Source organism: Mesocricetus auratus, unplaced genomic scaffold, assembly GCF_017639785.1.
Source record: "Mesocricetus auratus isolate SY011 unplaced genomic scaffold, BCM_Maur_2.0 Super-Scaffold_15014, whole genome shotgun sequence".
NCBI lineage: Eukaryota > Metazoa > Chordata > Mammalia > Rodentia > Cricetidae > Mesocricetus > Mesocricetus auratus.
Window position 1 is genome coordinate 8,566,602 of NW_024429186.1, and position 26,446 is coordinate 8,593,047.

The following is a 26,446-nucleotide window of genomic DNA, read 5'->3' on the forward strand; positions in this document are numbered from 1 at the left end:
GTGAACTACCATGTTCACATGTTCACGGAAACTGAACCCTGGTCCTCTGCTAGAGTAGCAAGTGCTTTACCCTCTAAGCCGTCTCTCCAGGCCCAGGTGTTGTCATTATTGTTGTTATTTTGTTTATGTGGGGGGTGTTTTGCCTGCATGTATGTCTGCATTTGTGTGTGCCTGGTGTCTGTAGAGACCAGGAGGAGGGCATCAGGCCTCATGGAACTGGAGTTACAGATAGTTGTTAGCCTGCAAAATAGCCACTTATTGCACACCTCTTTGTTTGATCAGTATTCCTTTTACTATTTGGAAAAATTCTTTTTGGAATATTCTTAAAGACCACTAGTTTCCACCAACTAAAGGCTAAGAATGTCATCAAATTGCATCTGAGGCTTGTTGCAGAAATGTCTTTGCTTTGCTGGAGCCTGCTTACCTGAGGGTCTCACCAGTATTTCATATGTATTTATTCATGTAGGTTTGCGTGTATGTATGTATCACATGTGTGCAGGTGCTCTCGGAGGCCAGAAGAGGGTGTCAGATCCTTTGGAGCCATAGTCACAGGTGGCCGTCAACCGACCACCTGATGTGAGTGCTGGGAATTGAACCCAGGTCCTCTGCAAGAACAGGAAGTCCTTTTAACTGTTGAGCCATCTCTCCACTAATGTATTTTAAAGTACACTGATTAAGAGTTTTCTCTGTTCTGGGGCTGGAGAGATGGCTCAAAGGTTAAGAGCACTGACTGTTCTTCCAGGGGTCCTGAGTTCAATTCCCAGCAACCACATGGTGGCTCACAACCATCTACAATTCAGTCTGGTGACCTCTTCTGGCATGTAGGCAGAACACTGTATATGTGATAAATAAATAAATCTTTAAAAAAAAAAAAGAGTTTTCTCTGTTCTGTTACTATAAGAACTTCAGGAAGATATTATTACCCACATTGGAACATGGTATCAGCCAAACTCCTGGGCCACAGTCACTCCTGTGTGAGTCCAGAATAAGCCATCTCTTACTTCTTTGAGGTGAGAGCTGTGCATTTGCATTGACAACTTTTACATTCTTTTTTTTTTTTTTTCCGAGACAGGGTTTCTCTGTGGCTTTGGAGGCTGTCCTGGAACTAGCTCTTGTAGCCCAGGCTGGCCTCGAACTCACAGAGATCCACCTGCCTCTGCCTCCCAAGTGCTGGGATTAAAGGCATGCACCACCAACGCCCGGCCATTCTTTTTTTTTTTAATCTTAATTTAACTTTATTTTATGTGCGTTGGTATGAAGATGTCAGATCCCCTGGAACTGGAGTTTCAGACAGTTGTGAGCTGCATGTGGGTGCTGGGAATTGAACCCAGGTCTTAACCTCTGAGCCATCTCTCCAGCCTTTACATTCTTAAGCAGAAAACAAACAAGAGGAAAATAATAATTCCATAAATTCAGTGGGTTCCTGTGGTGTGTACTAAGCCTCAGGCCTCATATGTGCTAGACAGGTGCTCTGCCAACTGGACAGCAGCCCACAGCCCCAAAGCCTCACATCCTAGCAATTTATGAACATAGTCTCCTGATAAATAAAGAACCAGCTGGGTGTGTAGTGCACGGCTTCAGTCCCAGCACTGGGAGACAGTGGAAGACTGATCTGTGTGAGTTCGAGGCCAGCCTGGGCTACAAAGGAGTTCCAGGACAGCCCGGGCTATTATACAGAGAAACCTCCGTATAACCTGGAACCTCAGTTCTATAGTATAGTATCTAGATTGTGTGTAAGGATTCTGGGAGCAAGAAAGTTCAGAATGTGTTAAAGGTAAGCTGTTTCACAGGGGACTGGGGGTGGTGCACGACTTTAATTCCAGCACTCAGGAGGCAGAGGCAGGTGGGTACTTCCTCCTCCTCCTCCTCCTCCTCCTCCTCCTCCTCCTCCTCCTCCTGTCTTCCCCCATCTTCATCCCTTCTTCTTTCTTCTGACAGGGCCTCATGTAACTCCTGACCCTCTGCCTCCACACTCCAAGTGCTGGGATTTCAGGCCTGCATTGTCATACCCACGTGTTATCTTTAGTTTGTAAGGTTTGGGAAACTTCTGATATGAACCTCAAATTCTGGCCTTCTAGGAGGGACTCCGGTGGGACTGTTTCTTAAAGATTTTAAACATGGAATTTCCTTACAGAACATTTTTCAGGGCCCGTGAAATGGCTCAGCAGGTAAAGCTGCTTACGGCTAAGCCTGGTGACCCGAGTTCAGTCCCTGGACGTCACATAGTGGAAGGAGAGAACCAGCTCCTCCAAGTTGACTTGTGACATAGCACAGGCACATGTACATGTGTTCATACACACACACACACACATGTGCACACATACACAGTAGATAAATGTAGTGATAATAACAATAATATTAAAAAGCCAGTTTTCTGATGAATCATGTTCTATGGAATACATTGTAGGAAGCTATGTTTTAAAAGCACTGGCTGTTCTTCCAGAGGATCTAGGTTCAATTCCCACCACCCACATGGCAGCTCACAATGGTCTGTAACTACAAGATCTGACAGTCTCACACAGACATGCGGGCAAAATACCAATGCACATAAAATTTAAACAAACAAATAAATAAATGTGAGCCAGATGGTGGTGGTATGCACCTTTAGTCCCAGCACCTTGGGAGGCAGAGGCAGGCAGATCTCTGTGAGTTTGAAGCCAGCCTGGTCTACAGAGCGAGTTCCAGGACAGCTAGGACTGTTACACAGAGAAACCCTGACTTGCAAAAACAAACAAAAAGCAAAAAAGCGGACTGGAGAGATGGCTCAGTGGTTAAGAGCACTGACTGTTCTTCCAGAGATTCTGTGTTCAATTCCCAGCAACCACATGGTGGCTCACAACCACTTTGAATGAGATCTGGTGCCCTGTGCTGGCATGCAGGCAGAAGATTGTATACATAATAAATAAATAAAACATTTAAAAAAATAGAGACCATTCCTGTTACATTAAAAAAAAATTTTAAGGAGGCACTTTTGCTGTGGCAGAGGAAGTAGATGGGGCAGGGGTAGCTCAGCCAGGGGGCCACGAGCAGGTGTAAAAACAGGAAAATCCTGAGTAGAGTATTTGGCTATTGTGGTTACTCGGGCCTGTATTGTGGCCTGAATGCTGCAGTCCAGGTGTGGACAGCTAGCTGCTCTGGGCCTCCTGTGTACGGCCCGGCCCTGTCACTCATCACACCCAGACCTTCCTGAGGATGGTGCCAGTTGAGCCTCTGCTTTTTCTGGTTGTCTTGGGACACGTGTTGCTAACCTTTAGAATACTGTGCTGGGTCAAGGGAGAAAGCAGGGACAGGCAGTCAAAAATACTCTTGGACAATAACAGGCTTCCACTGTTGGTTTATGGGAGAGCAAGTTAGCGCTCAGCCTTCCAGCTACGCCTAGCTCTGTGATGCTGCAGGTTGTGGGAATTTGTCCTGACTCCTGGGCCTTTTTCTGGGTATTACCTTTCATGGCTCAATAAACTTATTGCAGAGAAAGAAACAGAAGTGTACTAATGTGCTGTTAGGTATAGCCTCTCGGAGTAACTAGACAAGATGCTCAACTTACCACATGGGAGAAGTTGAAAGAACAGAACGCAGCCAGCTGGCGGGAAGATAGACATCCTTAGTTTGTTTTGGAGACTCAGAGATGGAAGTCTCTGGGACACTGGGTCATTTGTCTGGGTGTGACCCCCACGGCCCAAAACAGAGTGGTTTCCTGAAAGGGCTGTTCTGTGGTGACAGCCAGCTCATGCTCTGCACTGGTTTTGTTAGGCCTTGAGATGTGAGCAGGAGGCACAGTGGCTTCCATCGAGGAAAGCCTGGTGTAGACTTGCCTGTGGCAGGTAAACAGAATGCAGACTTTCTCTGTGATAAGGAGAATGGTGTCCCCAGAACTTTGAAATGTGACTTTCAGCTAGTGTGCACTTGTTTAGTTGTTAGTTCTCATAAATGAATAAGTAAATAATTCAAATATTATTTTCAACACAATTAAGACTTTATATATTTCTATGTTAAAAGAGACAACCAAAAATTCTCTTGTGATAATAGATTATAATAATTTTAATGTGTGTCCTAAGTGATAAAAACTTGATTTAAGCCGGACAGTGGTGGTGCACTCCTTTAATCCCAGCACTCAGGAGGCACAGGTAGGCAGATCTCTGTGAGTTCGAGGCCAGCCTGGTCTACAGAGTGAGTTCCAGGACAGCCAGAGCTTGAAAAAATAAAGAAACAAAACTTTGATTTGAGGGCTGGGGTGTCTCTCAAGTGTTTTTCATGCACATGTTTGATTCCCAGCACCAAAAAAGGAACCTTGAAATTTGTAAGTTAATGAAGACGTGTGCCTAATTTATGCTTGATTTCAGTTTCTGTTGGGAAAGTAAAGCTTGATTAACTACCTGAAATGCAAGTGAGTAGGGTTTCACATTTTGATCATGGGAAATAAGTATTAATTTCATACTGTAATGTTACAAGTGACCTCATTGTAAAGTAGCTGTGCATTTTTGCCTACATAATAGTATTGAGCAAGTGAACAACCTACGAGAGATCCAAGCACTGAGACGCCTGAACCCACACCCAAACATTCTTACGTTGCACGAAGTGGTCTTGTAAGTATATTTGAGCTTGGGAAGTTGCCTAAAGTAGAAAATTTAAGATTAAGTTTCTTTTTATCATGGTTAGACATTTAAAATATTTGCTTTGTAGCTGAGAGACTGACAGTTATCACTTCATCATGTTTGTATTTAGCAAATTGTGTCTCTTTTTTTTTTTTTTTTTTTTTTGGTTTTTTTCGAGACAGGGTTTCTCTGTATTGTTTTGGAGGCTATCGGTCCAGCCCGGCCTCGAACTCACAGAGATCCGCCTGCCTCTGCCTCCCGAGTGCTGGGATTAAAGGCATGCACCACCACCGCCCGGCTTGTGTCTCATTGTTAACGTGAAAATGCCTTGATTTGGGTGTGCCTGTATTTGGAAAGCCTGTGTCTTCCAGGTTTGGCTCCTGCGGCTCAGTCAGGTCTTGATGCCTTGTTGATATTTTATTATTTCATAAGAGATAATTATTGCCTTATGAAAGCACAGCCCCTTCTTATCATAACTGGTACAGGGGCATGACATTTTCACTCATTTTTCACTACTAGAAGAACTTCCATAGAGTTTATTGAGTCACGAAGGCAGAGCATAGCCACCATCTTGGGCTTGCATCTGCCAGAGTGTGTGCACTGAGCTTCTCACTGTGCTGGAAGTCAGGCTGCAGGTTCTAGGACCTGCCATTCTGTGGGCTGTGCCCCTGGGTATAGAAGCCATGCTGCAGCTCTCAGGCTTCCTGGCCTATCAAGTTCTTGAAGGAACTTGCCCGCCAAAGTGCAGATGTCCTTCATGGGACAACATAGTTTAAAATCAAAATGTCGAGTCTTGTCCTAACTGTGTGGTCTCTTGGCCTGCAGTGTTCTTAGAAGTCAGCCACCCAGGGGAGGCCAGCATTCATTTGTGATGTGCACAGTGCCAAGGTCTGTGAGTGCAGGACACGCTGTGTAGGCAAGGGAGCCCTGCCAGGCAGATGAGAGGTGTGCAGAGCAGCATCTGGGGCAGTGTAGTTCCCCTGCTTCGGGTCCGAGTACAGTCAGGAGAGGCTTGTTGGCAGTTGCCGCCTCTGAACCACTCAGTTTCAGGCCCGGACCCCACCCCACGTGAGTGATGGCTCTTGTCTTTGTTGTCTCCTCCAACAGGGTTTGCGTTTTTGACACCCCCTCCCGTTGTAAGTTATCCTGATTACATCAAAGTAACATAGATTAATCACAGCTAAATGTATACCTGGGCATGGTAGCACACTCCTTTATTCCCAGCACTTGGGAGGCAGAGATGGGTGAATTTCCAAGAGTTCAAGGCTCTGTGAGTTTGAAGCCAACCGGGTCTACATAGTGAGCTCCAGGACAGCCAGGGCTGCATAATGAAGAGACCCTGTCTCAAAAGCAAAACAAGGCAAACAGAAAAACTAAACATGTGGCCACTAAGCATGTCCTAAATTCATTCTCCTATTGTTTCACTTAACCATCTCCCGAGCTTTTCCTCTTTCTGCCTGTAGATAATGTTCTGTTTTCATGACACTCCTTTTTAAAGGCGACCTTGGAGCTTTGCATTAGAGCTCTCATAGTGTTTCATATTAGTTTACCTAAATGTTGATTTAAAGTCAAATCTGTGCCATGTTAATCTCATGGCCATTATGGTTGCCTGAGAATGTCTGATTTACCAGAAATGTATACAAATGCAAATTAAAAGACATGATTATGTTTCTGATTAAGACAAGAAAAAGTAAAGTCTGCTTTCTTCTGCAGTGACCGAAAATCTGGTTCTCTTGCGCTAATGTGTGAACTTATGGACATGAATATTTATGAGCTAATACGAGGTATGTAGAGTATTTGAAAGGGGACCTGTCATGATCTTGTAACGGATGTTTGTGGTTACATATGTGTTGTAGTCACTGTAGCGCTATAGTGACGATAGTGACAGGGAAGTATGCAGTACAGAGCGCTTTGTACTCCTCCCTTTGTCTGGCATTCTCTTCTGGGCTCCCAAGAAGCCAAGCTCTTCCCTGAACTCTCACAGGGAAGGCATATCCCTCATCCCCCCCCCCACATTGCATTTGGAGCCTGACGTACCTCATATTCCAGGATGCTCCTTCATTCTGTCCCCTGAGCAGCAAAGCACTGTTCAGAAAAGCTCCCTGCCTGAGATGACCTGTCATGGCCTTGGATGCTTGCAGAGGGACCTGAGGGTACCAGCAAGCAGAGCTTTGGCCTTCATTGAGCAGATGTCCTGAGAATCTGACTTCAGGGTTATGTTAGATGTCAGCTATGAAAGAGATATAGGGGGCTGGAGAGATGGCTCAGAGGTTAAGAGCACTGCTGTTCTTCCAGAGGTCCTGAGTTCAAATCCCAGCAACCACATGGTGGCTCACAGTCATCCATAATGAGCTCTTGTGACCTCCTCTGACCTGCAGGCATGCATGTAGACAGAACACTGTATAGAAAATAAGTAAATCTTAAAATAAAGAAGAGATATAGGAGCTAGTCTATTTTCTATATCACATGGTACCCAGAGGACAAATCAAAACAAAATCAAGCAAAGCAGCTGCCAGACCTGGTGGAACACACCTGTGATCCAGGCGTCTTGAAAGATGGAGGAAGGAGATAGCCAAGACCAACTTTGGCTAAGTTGCAAGACTCTGTCTCAAAATGTTAAAGAAAAAAAGGCTTGAGGATATTAGCTCAGTGGTAGAACACTAGCCTAGCATGTGGAAGGCCTTGGGATCAGTCCCCAGTACTAGAAGAAAATAAATAAGTAAATGAATGAATGAATGAATAAATAAACGAGGAATAAACTGAAAGGGAAGAAACTGTTGCTGTAGAGTCATGTGAACACTGTCTTTGTGGTGGTACTCCGGTGAAAATGTCAGAGATGATTTAAACCCTCACCTCAAGCGGCTGAGGCCAGACTAAAGACTCTGGCACGTGCTTTGTCACCTAGTGACATCTACCCCCAACATTTTTGTTTTGTTTTGTTTTTAGAGACAGAGTTTCTCTGTATAACAGCCCTGGCTGTCCTGGAACTCACTTTTGTAGGCCAGGCTGCCCTTGAACTCACAGAGATCCTCCTGCTCCTGCTTCTCCAGTGTTGGGATTAAAGGGGTGCATCACCATCACCCGCCTGACATTTTACATTTTAAAGAATCTGTGTAGGGCAGATGAGACAGCTCATGACCGCAGTCCCAGAATACAGGTGGCTGAGGCTGAGGCCAGCATAGACTACGGAGCAAGTCCTTAGCTACGTGGTAATGAGATTGTATCTCAGAAAACAGACAAACCCAAAGAGCTGCACTGTCACTTCCTTTGCTTCTTTAGCGACAATTCTGTGTATCTGTAGGATACATTCCTAATGGGAGAAGCCTTCTTTTGCTTCTCGGGGTGATATATTTACACTTTATACTCAAGGGAAGGAGAAATGTCTGTGTTGCTATGTGTTTAGACATTTGAGAATGCTTTGTTTAGAAAATAGTATCCTTAATTTCCAATAGCTGGGGGATTGTGGAATTGGAGAAACTGAAGCATTTCTTTCTATATCTACCTACGGAGACTGTGAGAGACATGCTGTTAGACCAACAGACACTCACTGTTGACATTACCCAGACAGGCTTGTCTTGTCTGCCTGCTGAGCAGGGTGCCCATCACTGAAAGTTTTGCAAAAGGCAGTTTATTCTCCAGGTGGCCAAGTATGATGGAGACCCAAATCCTCCAGTCTGTTGATAGGCCCTGGGTCTATTTTAGGGAGGTAGCAGGGAGGAAGCGTAGGGTGGAGCAATCAGAGGTCTGTGCGCAGATAATCAAACCTCGTGGCCTTTTCTGGGACACAGGCTCAGAAGTGGGTGTTAGTATGGTCTGAGGGTGGAGATGTAAGAAAGCTACCCCTGGATACTGTGACAGGCCCCAGTGAAGAGCCAGTAATCTTAGCACAGTGGCCTTCAGGTCCCCACAAAGGAGACTGGGCAACTTTTACCACCTTGATCTCCTTGTCAGAGGCATTTCCTACAGCAAATAGTGTTTCATTTGCCCGCAGGACCTCCAACATGAGTGATTTGTCTAACAGCAAGTAGCCAAGAGGGAACCTGGTGCTCAGAAGAAAGACAGTGTGCCAAGGGTGCTGAGTGTTCAGGGAGTACCCAGGGTGTCCACAGGCTGGCCTGCCTAGGGTGGGGCGGGTTCTGAGTGCTGCTGGTGGTTACATACACTCTCTCCCTCTCTTTCTCCCCTCCCCTCCCCTCTCTCTCTCCTCCCTTTCTCTCTCTGATTTCGTCTCTCCTCCCCTGTCCACCTTTCCTCCCTCCCTCTCTCCCCAGCAGGTTCTCTCTACATAGTACTAGATGTCCTGGAATTCTCTATGTAGATGTGCAGGCCAGGCTTGTTTCAAACTCAGAGATTCAATGGCCTCTGTCTCCCAGGTGCTAGGTGCTGGGATTAAAGGCCTATGTCACCATGCTTGGCCAGTGGTCACATTATTGAGAATGGCTCACAGTTCTTACAAGTTTTTTCTGAACTTTGAAAAATACAGACTTACAATGATAAGCACTTTTCTGTAAATGCCTAATTAAAGGCTTGTGGCCTTTAATGTGAGTGTTGAGTTATCTTTTACAGGCCAGGGGCTCTGTTGTCTGCACTGAATCTAAGTTGTTGCCAGTCATACCAGGTACCATAGATGTTAAAATCTGGATAAAACAGCTGGCAGTGCCAGATGTTGGTGGCACATGCCTTTAATCCCAGCACTCAGGAGGCAGAGGCAGGTGGATGGATCTCTGTGAGTTTGAGGCCAGCCTGGTCTACAGAACAAGTTCCGTGACCGCCTCTAAAACAATACAGAGAAACCCTGTTTCGAACCCCTCCCCCAAATGAGGAAATTAAAGACAGAGAAAAAAGCACCTTGCCTAAGGCTGCCTACCTGGTGAGTGGTAGAAGTTGGACCTGAACTGAGCCTGGCCCCAGAGCCCATATTCTCAAGCACGTGCCTGCTGCTGAGAACTGCTGAACAAGCTGCCATTGGCCGTGCTACTGTTGTCTCTGCAGATGAAGTCACTAAGGCTCGAAGGTCGATTAGGCAGTAGTCCAGAGTAAAGCTCTTCAGGTAGGACAGAGCTGCTGTTGAGACTCATGTCTGGGAAACTAGCTCTGTACCCTGGCCCGGCTCAGGCTTCCAGTAAGCCTCTCCTGGTTGTGTGCTCGTGCTGATGACAGTGTGGGCCTACTAAAAGCACAGGGCTACTAAAGCTTTTGCTTTAATGACTGCTTCCTTCCATCGTTAGGGCACTCAGTAGCGCTGTTACGTGCTAAGGAACAAGGGGAAGACCCATGTGCCAGGCCTGGACAGGAAAGGGTCCCAGAGGGTGGAGAGTGAGCAGTGTAGCTGTGCTTTTTGACATTGGAGACACACGTAGTCTGTTGCAGAATTAACTAGAAGAAAGTGTGCGTGGCTGTTTTTCTTTGTTCAGCAGATGTCAGGGGAGGCAGGGATGACTGGGAACCGGAGACTCCTAGGCTTGCCTGGACCTGTGGCAGAGTCAGGCAGGTGTGAGGAGGGCCTCCGTCATAGTTCCCTGCCGTGGGGTGATCTAGAGGTGTGACATAGTGGACACAGAGTCGCTGTGGAGGGTGGAGAGAGACAGCCTCTGGGGAGAGTCCAGTCAGGTCTTTGGGAGCAGAGCCTCGGGAGCTGGCTGCTGAAGCTGCATCCACGGTGTCTGCGCAGTCCCCTGCTTTGTCCCAACCTGTCCCCTTCCTCCTCTCAGTGCTTGCTCTTCTAACCCCCGAGGCCCTCCCGTGGGACAGCCAGGGTTTACGTTAGCGGGAGAGGAACACACCCGTGGTCGGTGGCAGGGCTGTGTCACTTTAGAGGTAGCTTTCCGAGGCTGAGGGTGGAGCAGGCCTCCTGAAATGAGTTGGTGACATTGAGAATGACAGGCGGCAGGAGAAACCGGAACAGAGTTGACTTGACTATAAAGCAGGATTGCAGCATTCTCATGAGCAACCCCACCGCCACGCAGCAAAACGCATGCAAACTCTGTTGTACAGGAGATCCCTCCTTACAGGAAGGAGGGAATGTTGCCAATTCAGCTTCAGCGTTTGGCAGGTTTACTGTACCTTTATTAAGAGGATCCTTCAGTTTTTGTACATGCATGAGAAAGAAGACAGATGTAAGCTACTTTTTTTGTTTTTTGTTTTGGTTTTGGTTTTATGAGACAGGGTTTCTCAGTATTGCTTTGGAAGCTGTCAGTCCAGCCTGGCCTCAAACTCACAGAGATCCACCTGCCTCTGCCTCCCAAGTGCTGGGATTAGAGGCGTGCCCCCGCGTAAGCTACGTTTTGATACTTTTTTGCATTTTTGAATTTGTTTTTATTGGTACACACGCACATGAGTGTAGGTTTCAATGGAGGCCAGAAGAGGGCATCTGATGCCCTGGAGTGGAGCTGCTCCAGGCTGTTGTGAGCCACCTGACCTGGGTGCTGGGAACTGAACTTGGATCATCTTCAGGGGCAGTGTGCATGCTTAACTGCTGAGCTATCTCTCCAGCCCCGCTAGCTGTCCTTGTTACAGTATTCCTACTGTTTTTGAATGTCTGACTCAGAATGACTGACATCATTCTCTGCCATTCAGAATGTGGGGGAGACAACACTTGTCACAGGAATGCTTTTTTCTAAGATGGTGACACCATCCTACTAGGGTTTTTTTTGTGTTTGTTTTTTATTGGCCTATATTAACTATACACAATGATGGGTTTCATTTGGCATTTTCATGTCTATAATGTGTTTTGATCTTATTTGCCCTCTCTGCCATCTTTGTTCCTCCCCTACTCCTGCTAATCCCTTTCCTGTCCCCAACTAGCCCCTCCTCTAAGTTAGTCATGGTGGTGCATGTCTTTAATCCCAGCACTTAGAAAGCAGAGGCTGATGGATCTCTGAGTTCAAGGCCAGCCTAGTCTATAGGGTGAGTTCCAGGACAGCAAGACCTACACAGTGAAACCTTGTCTCGAAAAACAACAACAACAATAGCAACAACAACAGACCCCCCAAAACAACCAAAAAAAACTAGCCCCTCTTCTTGTACTTTCTTATCTTTTTTTGACAGTTTTTCTGTGTACCCTTGCTGACCTGTAACTTGCTTTGTAGACTATGCTGGCACTTTCACATCTTTAAAAGAATACTTGTTAGCCGGGCATTGGTGGCGCACGCCTTTAATCCCAGCACTCGGGAGGCAGAGGCAGGTGGATCTCTGTGAGTTCGAGACCAGCCTGGTCTACAGATCGAGTTCCAGGACAGGCTCCAAAACAATACAGAAACCCTGTCTCGAAAAACCAAAAAAAAAAAAAAAAAAAGAATACTTGTTTTTGTTTTATGTGTATGAGTGTTTGTATGTATGTATGTGTGTGCATCAGAGGTATGCTTATTTCTTCCTGTGTGTAGAGGGTTGTTTACAGGAGTGTGGGGGAGAGGTTCTTATCTACAGGAATGTGGGGGAAGAGGTTCTCATCTACAGGGGCATGGGGGAGAGGCTCTCATTTACAGGAGCGTGGGGGGAGAGGTTCTCATCCACAGGAATGTGGGGGGAGAGGTTCTCATCTACAGGGGCATGGGGGAGAGGTTCTCATATACAGGGCATGGGGAGAGGTTCTTCAGAAAAGTGTGGGGGAGAGGTTCTCTAGAGGAGCCTGGGCGCCTTGCCAGAAGATTCATCACTAACCAAGTGTCTCCACTAAGTGCCTCTAGATCCCGAGGGCCCCATGAGCTGGGGTTGATTGTGGGCCTCTTGTACAGCCAGTCACATTTGCTTGGAGTAAGTAGTGCAGTGGCCTTGTCACGCCCAGGAGACAGCATCTGCAGCACGCTACTCTACCTGCCTCTTCCGTTCTTTCCCCGTCTCTTCTGCAGTGTTCCCTCAACCTTGGAAGTTGATTTCTTGTGGTTGAGTCTAGCAGTGGCCTATTCTTAGCACTTCACCTTTGGTTAGGAATTCTGAGAAGTGTGGTTTAATCTCCCATGTTGAAGCAGCTGTGGGTAAGAGCTGTGCTCAGCCATGTTCTTTTGATGTCCTCCTTAGGCATCTGTGTCTTACTGTTTGTCTGGAAGATGAAGAGCTCCTAGTGTCTGCCTCTGGAGGTGGCCTTGAGACTTAACTCACATGTGAAAAGTGTGGAGGGCAGTGTCCCCCACAAGTGTCTCAGTGAGAGTGCACATCCATGTCCGTCACTGTCACTCTGCAGTTTACATGGAGTTTGTGTGTAAGCAGAGGGTTACAGAATGTGGTGTGACTCTGCCTTTGATCTTATTCAGGGAGCCAAGCCCCATTTGAGAGGTGAAGAAATTCATTCTCTTCAAACAAAACTGAAACACTTCCATTTTCAGTCACCTAAGATGATGCAGCTTCAAAACACAGAACCAGAAGGACTGTGTCCTTGAGTTTGCCATGGCTGACAAGGGAGGGAGGGCTACCCAGATCATTCTGACTCTGCTTACATCTGGCATCCTACCTACTGTCACGTCTCCCTTTGGTTTCAGTTCCGACTCTTCTCTCAGAGCCTTTTGGGAGGTAGTAGGTGCTCCTTGGGTCTCACAGAGACATGCTTGTGTACACACGTGCCGTGGGCATGACCTATAGGCCTCCAATATGGAGGACCATTGGCTGTTCTGTACTGGGCCCAGCATGCAACCTTCAAAGTCTGATCAGAAAGCCAAACTATGGGAATGGGAGACAGAGAGAGAGAGAGAGAGAGAGAGAGAGTCTGTTGGAGAGCCTGCCACAGTCCAGGCCAGTTTCCTTCAAATGCCCCTGAGCCACAGTGAACCCCTGTCACTGGTTATTAAGATGTTTTACACTAGTGAGAGCTTTTTGAGTGACAGTGCTCTGAAAATGTACTTGTAGAAGGCTCAGCTGTGCAGATGAGGGCAGTAGCATTTACCACTCACCCAGCAGACAGGAGGTTCTCCAGTGGGTTGCTAATGGCTGTGGAAAGAAGAAACTGGGAGGAAGCAGGCATACTCTGGGCTTGGGAGGGCTGGGATCTGGGGGGAATGACTGTGGACAGTGGGTGGTTAGCCCACTCTGTTTCCAGGTTGTGGACTCTTACTGTCTAGACCACTAGTCTGATGCTGTTCCTCTGGTGCCTAACTCCCATGAGGACACCCTCCTAGGGAAGAGAGCTGGCCCCAGTCCCCTGGGCTTGGGTAAAGGGGACTAAGGAATAGTGGAGGGCTGGGTAGCTGATCAGGACTCATGCTGGGGGCCAGAGCTGGGTTCTTGGACCCCATGCCTATCCTTGGGACTAGCTAGACCTAAGTGTGGGCCTTAGCACCTGCTTCTCTAACACGTCACCACATGGCGATGGTGATGGCAGAGACTTCGCTAACAGCCCAATCTCCTGAGCCCAGTTCAGATGATAATGCCAGCTTCATGCACTCAGGGGCAGAGGCAGGTGGATCTCTGTGAGTTGCAGGACAGCCAGGGATATTACACAGAGAAATCCTGTCTTGACCCCTCCACTGAAACAAAGATCTGGATCTGTGGGCTGGTGAGATGACTAAACAGGTAAGGTACTTGCTGCCGAGCCTGTTGACCTCCCTGAGGTAGAGGTTTCAGGTTGTCTTCTCCTCCTCTGACCTCTACACACACTTAATGGCATATGTACACACACATGAATAATAAATGTGAGTTAATAAAACAATTGGCTAGGCGTGGTGGTGTAGACCTTTAATCCTAGCACATGGCAAGTAGAGGCCTACAAATCTCTGTGAGTTTGAGGGCAGCCTGGTCTATACAGTGAGTTCTAGGCCGGCCAAGACACATAGAGAGACCCTGCCTCAAAAATACCCAACAGTAAGTAAATAATCGATAAACGATCTGGAAACATGCACATGACTGCAGAGTCACTCCCATAAGTGGAACAGTTTGAAGGCAGGCACGAAGCAGGAGCTTGGGGTGCACAGGACAGAGGGAGTGGTGGGGGAGACTGGAGAGCCCACAGCCAGCAGTGTGCGGGAGAAGGAAGGCGCTTGCTCACACTGTCCTAAAGCAGGAGGAGGAAGGCGCTTGCTCACGCTGTCCTAAAGCAGGGACTCTTCCTGCTGCAGCCCTCTCAATGCTGAGACCGACCACACACTTGTGTCGTTATACTCAGTCTCGCTTTTCTCTATATAGAAGAAAGGCCTTGACACGGGATCTGAATGTGTAGTCCAAGACAGCCTCAAACTTGTGGGTATCCTCCTGCCTCAGGTTTCCAAGTGCTGAAATTAAAGGCATAGGCCACTGTTATGACTGGCTTTTTTTTTTGGTACTGGGGAATGTACTTAGGGCCTAAGCACTCTAGGTACGTGATGTGCCTGATGCAAATGGAGGGTGTCAGGTTACTAGGAATTATGGTTTTGGGTGGTTGTGAACCACCATGTGGTGCTGGGAACTGAACCCTGGTACTCCTCAAGGGCAGCCAGTGCCTCTAACCACTAAGGTATCATCCCGCCCCTTCTTTTATATTTTTAATTGTGTGTGTGTCCTGCAGAGCCCAGAAGAGGTGTCTGGATCCCCTGAAGCAAATGCCCAGCATGGTGCAAGAACAATCAGTGCTCTTGCCGGTGGTGGTGCACGCCTTTAATCCCAGCACTCGGGAGGCAGAGGCAGCAGATCTCTGTGAGTTCAAGGCCGGGCTGGACTACAGAGCGAGTTCCAGGACAGCCTCCAAAACAATGCAAAGAAACCCTGTCTCGAAAAACCAAAAAAAAAAAAAAAAAAAAAAAAAGAACAGTCAGTGCTCTTAACTGCTGAGCCATCTCTCCAGTCCCTGTTTTATAATTCTAGGAAATTATAGTGTCATGTGAAACAATATAATAACAGAATTATGGTGTTGAATGAAAAGTTAGTGAACTTAGAGATTTTTTGTTTGTTTGTTTTGTTTTGTTTTTTGAGACAGAGTTTCTCTGTGTAGCTTTGGAGTCTGTCCTGGAACTCACTCTGTAGACCAGGCTGGCCTTGAACTCACAGAGACCTGCCTGCCTCTGCCTCCTGAACGCTAGGATTACAGGTATGTGCTGCAACCCCCAGCCCACAGGGTTTATGTTTATTTCATAAAGGGGTATGTGTATGTGTGTGGCATGGGTAAACATACTGGTCCATTTCCTTGACTGTACAGGGAGAAGACATCCATTATCTGAGAAAAAGATCATGCATTACATGTACCAGTTATGCAAATCACTCGACCACATGCACAGGTAGCCGGGATGGGGCAGCTCCCCGCCAGCATGCAGGGACACGGCTCTAGGCGGAGACTTTGGATCAGTGAGGTGCAAGTCATTCTCTTCATTCTTTCTTTAATACTCAATGCAGAAACGGGATATTTCACAGAGATGTAAAACCAGAAAATATACTAGTAAAGGTAAAAACTTTTATATAGAAACTTGATATCAAAATAAAGGTAGAATATAAAGTTTTGAATGTATTCTTTTTTCTGGATTTATTTTTATTTTTAATTAAGTGTATTGTTTGTCTGAGTGTGGGTATGTGTACAAAAGTGTAGGTACCCACTGAAGAGCCAAGACTCTAGGCCTCTGGAGCTGGAGTTACAGATGGTTGGGAGCTGCTATGTGGGTCTTGGGAACTGAACCTGGATCCTCTTGCAAGAGCAATACACACTCTTAACCACTGAGCCATCTCTCCAGACTCAGAATATAAAATCTGATTCACTGGATCTGACTTCTGTCCCAGATAGCTAGAATACATGGTTTGGGTTTGAGTTTTGTGGTACTGGAACAGAACCCAGAGCTATTTTAGGCAGACTTTCTGCCCTGGCCTGGGTTAGTAGACTTTGTTTCCCAAGTTTGTAAAAGGAAACTTGCTAAAGCAAGTGTTGTAGCATTACCAACTTTATCCTGGAAAGAATGCAATATATGGAGGTCGTTTTGCTCAATTGACAGCTATTCCTTGTCTGGAAATGGAAATAACTGTTCTCTATGCTGAATGGCAGCTTGGGAGAGGGAGAGTTTGGAGGCCCACCAAATTTGAGATTTCTCAGACCTGAGGTCTCTTCTGATGTCTCCTTGCTATCCAGATTTAAAGTGTACCATGCATGGTTTATCTGTCTTGATATCACAAGCGTTCCCTTGAGCCACACGGCTGCAAAGAGCCTGTGTGCCGTGAGGCTAGGGCAGACCACCCAGAGCAGAGGCCTGGGGAACTGCTGTAGGGCGTATGTAACTGGTGAAGGCACTCCCCTGAACATAGGCACCTTCCGCACACATGGAACTTTGTGTTCTTCCAACACATTCTTCCACTAGGCATTTACAGAGCCTGTACATTGTGTGCTATGAGTTGCTTAGATGCTGGGATTTTCCTGTAGTTTGTATGTTTGAAATGGTTTGTGTGACAGTGCCAATAGATTGAGATAGAGCCAACCCTGCTCTCTCTCCCTTGCAGCAGGATGTCCTGAAACTAGGGGACTTTGGGTCGTGCCGGAGTGTCTATTCCAAGCAGCCCTACACAGAGTACATCTCCACTCGGTGGTACCGGGCCCCAGAGTGTCTTCTCACTGATGGGTTCTACACGTACAAGATGGACCTGTGGAGCGCTGGCTGTGTGTTCTACGAGATCGCCAGGTAGAGCAGGGCCAGCACCTGAGCCTGATGCTGCTCAGAGTGACACGGGCAGGTCACATGGTGAGGCTGGGCAAGGTACTTGCCATTGCCAGCTCCTTCCTTTAAGCTCCAGGATGTGGTCATTCCGGTTTCTGCTGCACCGGACACCCCTTCAGCAGGCAGTTGACTAGATTTTCACCCCACCTTTTGCAAAGTACTTGCCCTTACTTTCATGGCCTGGGCAGCAGTACCGGCAGGCTCCATGGCAGGGTGGGCAGGAGTGTGACTGACCATGCAGTGATCACAAGGAAGAAGACAAACAAAGCACCACCACCTTTGACTCTGCTGTGGGGAATCGAGAGCAACTTCCTTCTGGCATGATTAGACTTTTCTAGAAAGCCCTGGCTTGCTCTTCCTCTGACTCTTTGATACCATCACTGGGAAGAACAGTAGCTGGGAATAGACTAAGGGGTTGTCACACTCAGAGCTGAGTTCTGCCCCCCACCTTTTTTTTCCAAGACAGGGTTTCTCTGTGGCTTTGGAGCCAGTTCTGGAACTAGCTCTTGTAGACCAAGATGGTCTCGAACTCACAGAGATCCACCTGCCTCTGCTTCCCAAGTGCTGGGACTAAAGGCGTGCGCCACCACCACCCAGATTTGAGTACTGTTCCCCTTAATCAGACCAGGGACTGGCCCCAAGATGACAGCCTTTGCTCATGGTGGAACTTGAGGTGAAGTGTCAGCACAGGCAGGGACCCAGGGGTCGCCATTCCCATCTGCTCGTCTGACTGCTGTGGGATCACAGTGTGGACATGCACTTCAGGCCTTCTGTGTACTGGTGTGTGTATGCTAATAATGCCATTTGGAAAGCCCAGGAAAGACTTCACTGAGGCTGTAAATGCCAGCAGACCATTCTTTGTCATGTGCTAAGATCCATGAGTTAGCTTGGAAGGGTATTAAAGGACAATAATAAGAGCACAGCAGCCAGCATCATCTGAACAAAATGTCAGGCGGCCTCAGACAAGCTGTTAGTAACCTGCCCTCTGCCTCAGAGCTGTTTCTAATCTCTCACAATGTTCCCTTTGGCCATGACGCTGAAGAGTTCTACTGCCAGACTTGTTTTTTCTTTTTTTTTGCCCCCCCCTACTGCCAGACTTGTATTTTAAGTTTTTGTTGTGACATGGAACATGGGCCATGTCCCCAAATCTGAACAGCTCTGAGCTGAAAGGCTCCTTGAAAATCGTTTGCCAACATTCTGACTTGGGTTACCTGGAGTTTCTCAAGGAGCAGCTGTCGGCTGATAGGAGGGTCTTTGTAGTTTATGGCATTTTGCAATAGAGAAACCAGGGTGTTGGGCTGAGGAGGGAGATGTGATGACTGCCACTTAAGAAATTCATAGGGGCCGGCGGTGGTGGCGCACACCTTTAATCCCAGCACTCGGGAGGCAGAGGCAGGCGGATCTCTGTGAGTTCGAGGCCGGGCTGGACCGATAGCCTCCGAAACAATACAGAGAAACCCTGTCTTGTAAAACCAAAAAAAAAAAAAAAAAAAAAGAAATTCATAGGGATGCTGGGTGGTGGCGCATGCCCACTCCTTTAATCCCAGCACTCGGGAGGCAGAGGCAGGTGAATCTCTGTGAGTTTGAGACCTGGCTGGTCTACAGAGCGAGTTCCAGAACAGCCTCCAAAGCAATACAGAGAAACCCTGTCTCGAAAAAAAACAAAAAGAATAAAAGAAATTTGTAGGGGGGGTGGAGAGATGGCTCAGAGGTTAAGAGACTGGCCGTTCTTCCAAAGGACCCAGGTTCAGTTCCCAGCTCCCACATGGCAGCTCACATCCAGCCATAATTCTAGTTCCAAGGGGTCTGGTATCCTCTTCTGGGCATCCCTGGGCACCTGACATGCACATGGTGCACAGACATACACACAGGCAAAACACCCATACACATAATTTCAAAAATTTAAAATTATAAGTTTAAGCCAGGCATGCATAGCACACACTTTTAGTCCCAGAACTTGGGAGGCAGAGACAGGCTGATTTCTGAGTTCAAGGCCAGCCTGGTCTACAGAGTAAGTTCTAGGATAGCCTATCTTGAAAAACAAAACAAAAACCAAACAAACAAAATTTAAGCTTAAACATGTCTTTCAAAAAAGAAGAAAGAAAGGGAAGTTCTTGGGGCAGTAGGGAAAACCCAGGCCAAGGAAAGAGCAGAGTCCCCAGGCCAGAGGTTTGCCGTGCGCATCAGGCTCGCCTCTGTGGACTGAGCCCGCGGCTGGAGGCCTGCCTCACTGCAGTGCCCCTTCTTGTGCCCCGCAGCCTGCAGCCCCTCTTCCCTGGTGTGAATGAATTGGATCAGATCTCAAAAATCCACGACGTCATTGGCACACCTTGTCAGAAGACCCTCACCAAGTTCAAACAGTAAGTGTGGTGGGCCCTGGAGGCCGCAGTGCAGCCACTGTCTGGGCCCAGCCTTTCCACGGTGTGCCAGGGCTGCCGCCATGCCCCCATGACTTTCCTGGGCCATCCACCCGTAGGCTCCTGCTGTGAGAGAGGAGCCAGCCATCTCTTTTGGGGGCTCAGGGAGCCTCGCTCTTCTTGAGTCACAAAAGGCTCTCATGGTCTCTTGGGAAGAGTTGGTGTTGGCTTTCGTCCTGGAGCATTTATTTATATGGGACTTGGGTCTGCTTGGGTAAGAACTGTTGCTTGTCAGAAAGGCTGTCCGTGATGACTTCCTGGGGCCGCCAGTCAGCAGTCAGAGGGTGACAGTGATGCCCAGCCCTTGCAGCCCCATTGGAGTTTTGATTTGATGACAGATGAAGCCGAGGCCTGTAGGGAGTGGGGGAATTGTCAGGAGAGAAATCCCAGAAACCCCATGGTCCAAGGAAGGTCAGTAGAGAAGCTACCTCTGGTTTTCTCCTATTCACCTTCAATTTTAGTCTGTGGGAAAAGGAGGGTTCTGCTTTACAGGCAAAGGAGTCTTGGTACATTTATAGCACATGTATCCCTGTTTACTAGTTTATTTTTGGAATAGTTTTATTGTACAGCAAAATTGAACAAGAAATACAGAAGCCCATCCCTCGCACAGCCTCCCTACTAGCTCAGAGCAATGTGTCTTATCCAGTAGTTGAGCCTGCGCTGATGGTTGGATCTAGCAGAGCCATTGGCGTTAGTAGGACTCTCTTGGAGTTCAGGTGTTGTATGTTCTCTTAGCCCATCACCTTTTTTTAAAGCCCAGGTTGGCCTCAGACTCTGTATGTAGCCTGGGCTGGCCTTGAACCCTGACCCTCTTACCTCCATATCGCAGTGCTAGACTTGCAGACATGCCCCACACACCAGCCTCACTTGCTCAGTTGATGACTGTGAGCTCTTACCCTCAGCGCAGGGCCCTTAGAGGCAGGGTGATGACCACCAGTGCTCTAATACTGCATGATGATTTATTATCATTGGGCTTTCAATACAGGTCGAGAGCTATGAGTTTTGATTTTCCTTTTAAAAAGGGATCAGGAATACCTCTACTGACAACCAATTTGTCCCCGCAATGCCTCTCCCTCCTGCATGCAATGGTGGCCTATGACCCTGATGACCGAATCGCAGCTCACCAAGCCCTTCAGCACCCCTATTTCCAGGTGCAGAGGTAGGATTTCTGGTAGACTGCCTAGTGATGGGCGGGAAGCCTTGGTTTGTGAGACCCATGGGACAGGGAACTGGCCTGGAAACAGCTCTATCCTGACAGTCATCGCCTCTTGAGACTGTCTCTGTGATGTGTCTTTCCTCAAATGCGGCACGTAGCAGCTTCCCAGCACAGGAAGGAGGGCTCTGGCTGCTTTGGGGTTGGTGTCAAAGTTCTGGTAGGTGAGCTCCTTAGAAGAGCCTGGCACACATCCAGGATGGCCAGCACAAGTCCCCTGATGCCGCCTAGCTCTACAAGTATGTTCTAGTAAGTGCTCGGCGGGAGCGGCTTACCAAGGGCAACTAACTTCACTCTTGAATTTGGCTGTGAGGCCCTTAGGAAGGCCACATATGATACTGCATGGTTAAGATTAGCCTGTGTTCCCAGCCCAGATGGCACTGAGTTGGTACAGGAAGGGAAGAAAAGCCCTTTTGTAGCCATGTGGGAAGAAGCGCGAACTCACAATGGCAGATTTGTAGGTGAAAGAAATAGCCAAGCTCAGGAGGCATTACCGGAAGTGGCCCATGTTCTTTTCCTCCCCTGTAGGGCAGCTGAGACACAGACCCTGGCCAACCACAGAAGAGCTTTCTTCCCCAAGTGCTCCACGGTGCCAGAGTTACCCAGGCACAACTGGCCGTTCTCAAAGGAGGGCAGAAAGCAGGTATGAGCTGAAATCACTGAGCCTTTGCGTAGCTTGTGCCTGAGGAGGCCACACAAGTTGTGGAGGGTGGGGACACACCTGTTCCAAAGGGCGTCATGTCAGCTGAGACCTGAACACCGTGCTGCCATGGTCTCAGGTTGGGGACATGCTAACTGCTCTGTGGACCTGGCTTCCACTGCCTAGGTCCTTTCTGCCTCACTAGCCACAGTCCCAGTGCTAACAGAACATGGCCAAGCCCAGAGAGGGGACCCCGCCATGAGTAACTGACCTGATGGCCATGTGCAGATGCCTGTTGTGGACCAAAGCCCTCTGTGGTCACACCTGCTTATGTGCTGAGAGTGACCCCTAGCAGGGGGTGCTGAGAAGTCACAGTAGCTCCTGTGCGGTTGGTGAGCATGGTTGGCCGCGAGAGGCATTGGCCTGGCTAGCAGGGGTTGTTCTGCCTTTGCTTGTGGGCCGTGGGAAGGCTGCCACACACTCATGGGTGTCTGTTCGCCATAGTTTGCATCCTGGCTCTAGCCAGGAAGTTTGATCAGGCAAAAGCTTCCTTTGCTTGAGCTGATTCCTGAACGGGAACTGATCAGTGTTCTGTCTCAAGAAGCAGCCCCTGAGACAAGAGGAGGGCCATACTAGAAGACAAGGGCCTGCCAGCTTGATGGAGCTGCCTAAACTGAGGCTGTCTGGAGTGAGCCGACTGTCGTCATGTTCCAGCCCTACCCTGCGGTCAGTGTTGGGCACTGCAGCAAACGCAAGAGTCCCTGTCTTGAGACCCTTGAAGTGTGCTGGTGTGAACAAGAAGGTAGTAGTCTCTCGCTTCTCTGTGGGCTGCTCTAGGGTCTGGCCCACGCCTCCACTCAGTGTCTGTGGTTCTTCTTCACCAGACAGACACGCAGAAGGACATCAAACCTCACCTGAAACAATATCACCTGCCCACGATCAACAGGAAAGGGGGCGGATACTGAACAGCACACCATCTGGAACCCTCTTGGAGAGCAAGGGCAGGCGCCATGGGCAGACTTAGGCCTCCGCAGCTGAGAGTGGATGGGGCAGAGGATGCCGTGTGCTGGTGGTCCTCGCCATGCTTGGTGGCCCGGGACATGCTGCCCAGCAGCCCTCTGTACCCACGGCCTGGAACCTCGTGTGTTTGCAACCCCAAAGTAGCTGTACTGAATGTTCCAGTTTAATATATTTGTAAAACCACCTCATTCAAGGGTTTATTTCATTTTCATAATGTGAGGATTTGAGGTGACTTTTTATATGAATCAAAATATAAGATTGGGCATGGTAGCTTATGCTTGTAAATCCAGCACTGGGGAGGTGGGGGACAGAAGATTCCAGCCTGGGCCACACAGTGAGTATCCCTGCCTCAAAAAAACAAATAAAAGATAGATCAAAATGTCTGTGACGAATGACTTAGGCTTGGTTGAGAGGTGGCTGTGTGTGTTGCGCCTCCAGGGTTTTCCTGACAGGATTGGCAGGTATTCCAGGTCTTGTGACCGTGTTCGCTCACAGTGCTGTTGCAGACTGCCGACTGTCACTAAAGAAAAAGGTATTGTACAGTACCTCATCAGAATGGTCTCCATTTCAATGTGGTACAAGCCACTGCTTTGTGTCAGCTTTCCTGAGCCGCAGCTGGGCAGGCCTGAGTGCCAGCTTTGAGTGGTGACCATGTTGTCGCCATTGCCAGTGCCCAGGCTCCCTTAGGGATGTAGACCGTGTGTCTGGTTGTCAGTGCTGCCTGGGGCAGGTAGGACGGTTGTGGAAAAGACGGCTGGGGCTCGCACAACAGGCAGTGGGTCAGAGTGCTTGCTGCTGAGGAGAGGATCTGAACTCAGCCACAGCATGCATGCAAGAGCTGGCGTCTGCTCCACCCTTACCCATCACTAGGCGGGGACAGTGCAGGACAGAACAAGGCAGGGCCTGCGAGCTGGCTGGAGCTGGGTAGGGTTGCGGCAGGGAACCAGTACCTGGAAAGGGACCCGAGGGGAAACCTCTTGGTGTTCTCGGCCTCCATTGAGCCCAGCGTACCAGCCCAGTGCACCATGGCTATCCTTTCAGCAGCATTTGAACAGCGACTTCTTGTTACCGCAGCCTTCCCTCTCCCCCATCCCCACATGTGGAGAGACATCTATTAAATCCTGCACTTCCAGGTAAGGCAGCTGTCACTTCCTACGGCTCTACGGTTTGTCCTTGGTGTTGGAGCAGTTATAAGACGACCTGGAGGGCAGCCCAGACCAGGTGACTAGGACTAATCTTAGGGACAGCTTTTAATACAGCTGGTCAGGTGAAACAGAGAGACACAGACTTGGCTGAGGAGTGGCAAGGACCAAGGACCCCGAGTGGTGTTAGTGAGGGCTGAGGGACACAAGCGGGGCGTCTCTTCAGGCGGTGCTTCAGTTTCCACACCAGTACTTGCTGCCCTGGTGTCACTGTGACTTCCACCTCTTCCTACAGACGGGGAGGGTCTAGAATGGAGCTGCTTCAGGAGTTGCCTAGGTTCCATGCTGCAGGCGTGGTTTCCAAGGGCAGCTCCTGATCACTTTTCTTGGGCTGAGTTTTTCTTTGTAATCAATGCTCTAAGGTGACAGATACCAACTGCCTGAAACGTGCCAACACTTTCTTCTAGTATGATCATTGGAAGCATCTGACTTACAGGTTGTTTTACCTATACAGTGATACGGCTCAGTGCTGCCAACCCTCGTGACCTACGGTTGATACCAGAGCCCACATCACATGGTAGGAGGAAGGAAACTCAAGTGTCCTCTAACTTGTATATGCATAGTGTGACATACTTACACTAAATTAAGAACGAAAGTGAGTCTTCAGTGAGGCACAGTGGCATATGTCTGTAATCCACACACTTGGGACTTACTGGCACTTAGAAGGTTGAGACAGGAGGATCCAAGAGAGAGACGGCGAGAAGGAGAGAAAGGGGAGTCTTAGCATCCTATGTTGTACCTTTGCAAAGCTGAGGCAGCAGCAAAAGCTAGTGGCTCCCCTAGCCTGGGGGCCAGGAACCTAAGGTGATTGAAGACAAGCTTGGGCGTGCATTGGTGTGAACTCTGTAGTGGCATCATCCTGCTGCAGCCAAAGCTGCTAAAAATTCAGACAACCTAGCAAAAGCCCTACACTCCTTTCATATGCCCCCTACTTAATGGAATCCTGGGAGAAATGTGTCAGACACTCCGTGACTTAGTCTTAGCACATAAAGCCTTCGAGGACCCAGCTCTGTTTGATTCTTTAAAAACTGAGAAAGTTCCTCCTGCCTGGAAATACAGGTATCACCTGCAGGAGCTACATACATGGGCAAGAAATTCAGCCTGAGCACAGAAATGCAGGCTGCTGACGTCACCCCTCCAGAAGCCCCATGTCATGTCACAGGGCTGGAGAATCACAGTATGTGGACTCTGCTTTCAAGGACAGCAGGTGGACTCTAAGCCAGAAGGAAAAGGCAATGTGCTTACACCAGAGTCCAGGCAGCTCCCATGGTGTGTTGGACTGGGAGGACAGGCCCAGAGCCAAGAATTCTCAAATGACGCATGCTTCTCAGTCAGCCTTATACTTGACTGACAGTGAGGGATCAAGGAATGTGATATACAAAGATGGAGCAAATCCATGCCAACCAATGAGTGAGGCCAAAACACGCTCGCACGCGTGCACGCGCGCACACACACACACACAAATTCAGTTAAAAAAGGATAAACAAATAGTATATTCAAGATAATTTTAATATTAATGTTTTGTGAATTAGAAATATCACTCTTAAATGATGAAAATTACTAGTGAAGTAACTATTTCCCCCATTTCAGAATTACATTATTTACACATATAATACAGGCTTGATTGCATTGGAAACAACAGTATTAAAATAAATGTTAACAGATAAAAAGGACATCTTCACTCCATATTGTGGAGGCTGGGAGTCAACTACCCCCATATTTAAAGTCATTTTCTATTAGCATTAAACTATTTTAAGTGCAAACAATGTTTTAAAATCTATGATTGCAGCATCTGTCTTTCTGAATTGTGAATTTAAGTCAGAAGGTGACAACTGTCTTCATGAGTGCATCCCAGGCTGTCTAACGACTACCTAAAGTATAAAATAGATCAGTGCAAAACCAGAGCCAAGTGCTATTATAACCGTTGAATTTAAGGTTTCTTGTTCAAGAAACATTTTACTTTACACTATGTATATATGTATATATATATTATATATGGGATTTAGTTACATTGAATTTTAGAGTAAAAAGCAAGAAGACTCCATTTCTCATTTTTTACTGCAGCCCCAACAGACTGACTTAAAAGTAGAAGCAGCTCTTTGGGTTAGCGGCTGCACACAGCCCTGCGGGCTGTCGCTGCCTGCCGCCTGCATGTGGCTCCAGCGCAGCTCGTGGCTCCGTTGTCGTCTGTCACTCCCTCAGTCCACGCGTGTCCCGGGGAGCCTGGGAGCAGCAGCGCAGCTGCTACACTACAGTTCCACCTGGAGAACTGGCCTGGTTTGGGGATGACAACAAGCCCTGTGAACAAAGCAGTTTACATTAATCCAGCAAGACACAGGGCAGCGGAGAGAGCCCTGGCGCTCACCCTTGGCCAGCATCTTCAGTCTCCCATGCCTTTCCAAGACCTGGAAGCCAGGGCTTTGACACAGTCCCTGTTCCACCTCGCTAATTCCTCAGAGCATTGCACTGTGCCTCAACATCAACTAGCAGGAAGATGGAGCTGTTTTCTGAGGACAGTTGGAGTCTTTCGGATGGGGACTGGCTCAGGTTATAGCTGCAGACAGGGTCATGAGCTCCACCTCAAGCTTGTCAGTCAGACCAGGCCCTCAGCCATGTGAGCCGCCAAGGGCAGTCTAGTGGCAACTAAAAAGACACGTTCCTTCTGGGGTGCCCTTGCTTTCCTTTCTTTTGAGGGTGCTGAGGCACACCTTACTTTAGCTGACCTCCAGTGACTAGGCCCTATAGGTGCGAGGATTGGGTCAGGGTGGTGAG

At 48.2% G+C, this 26,446-nt stretch overlaps 2 protein-coding genes across 19 annotated transcripts in view; one reads left to right on the forward strand and one right to left on the reverse strand.

The window, feature by feature from the left end:
- Positions 1-22,851, forward strand: part of Mok (MOK protein kinase) — a 35,833-nt gene extending 12,982 nt beyond the window's left edge. For 3 of the 15 annotated variants that reach the window (XM_040742465.1, XM_040742467.1, XM_040742471.1), the window contains 5 exons: positions 19,441-19,542; positions 20,585-20,758; positions 21,341-21,455; positions 22,054-22,254; positions 22,337-22,851. In XM_040742465.1, the coding sequence (XP_040598399.1) occupies positions 19,441-19,542; positions 20,585-20,758; positions 21,341-21,455; positions 22,054-22,254; positions 22,337-22,417 (673 nt within the window). In that variant the 3' untranslated portion in view covers positions 22,418-22,851. Of the gene's footprint in view, positions 1-4,493; positions 4,584-6,305; positions 6,377-15,687; positions 15,839-15,881; positions 15,931-16,967; positions 17,147-19,440; positions 19,543-20,584; positions 20,759-21,340; positions 21,456-22,053; positions 22,255-22,336 lie in introns of those variants that run through there. The other 12 variants (XM_040742457.1, XM_040742462.1, XM_040742466.1 and 9 more) reach the window with 10 other exon arrangements.
- Positions 22,852-25,165: 2,314 nt separating this feature from the next.
- Wdr20 (WD repeat domain 20) overlaps positions 25,166-26,446 on the reverse strand; it is a 65,863-nt gene continuing 64,582 nt past the window's right edge. For all 4 annotated transcript variants that reach the window (XM_013112184.3, XM_005068335.4, XM_005068333.4 and 1 more), the window contains one exon: positions 25,166-25,972. In XM_013112184.3, the coding sequence (XP_012967638.1) occupies positions 25,919-25,972 (54 nt within the window). In that variant the 3' untranslated portion in view covers positions 25,166-25,918. The remainder of the gene's footprint in view (positions 25,973-26,446) is intronic.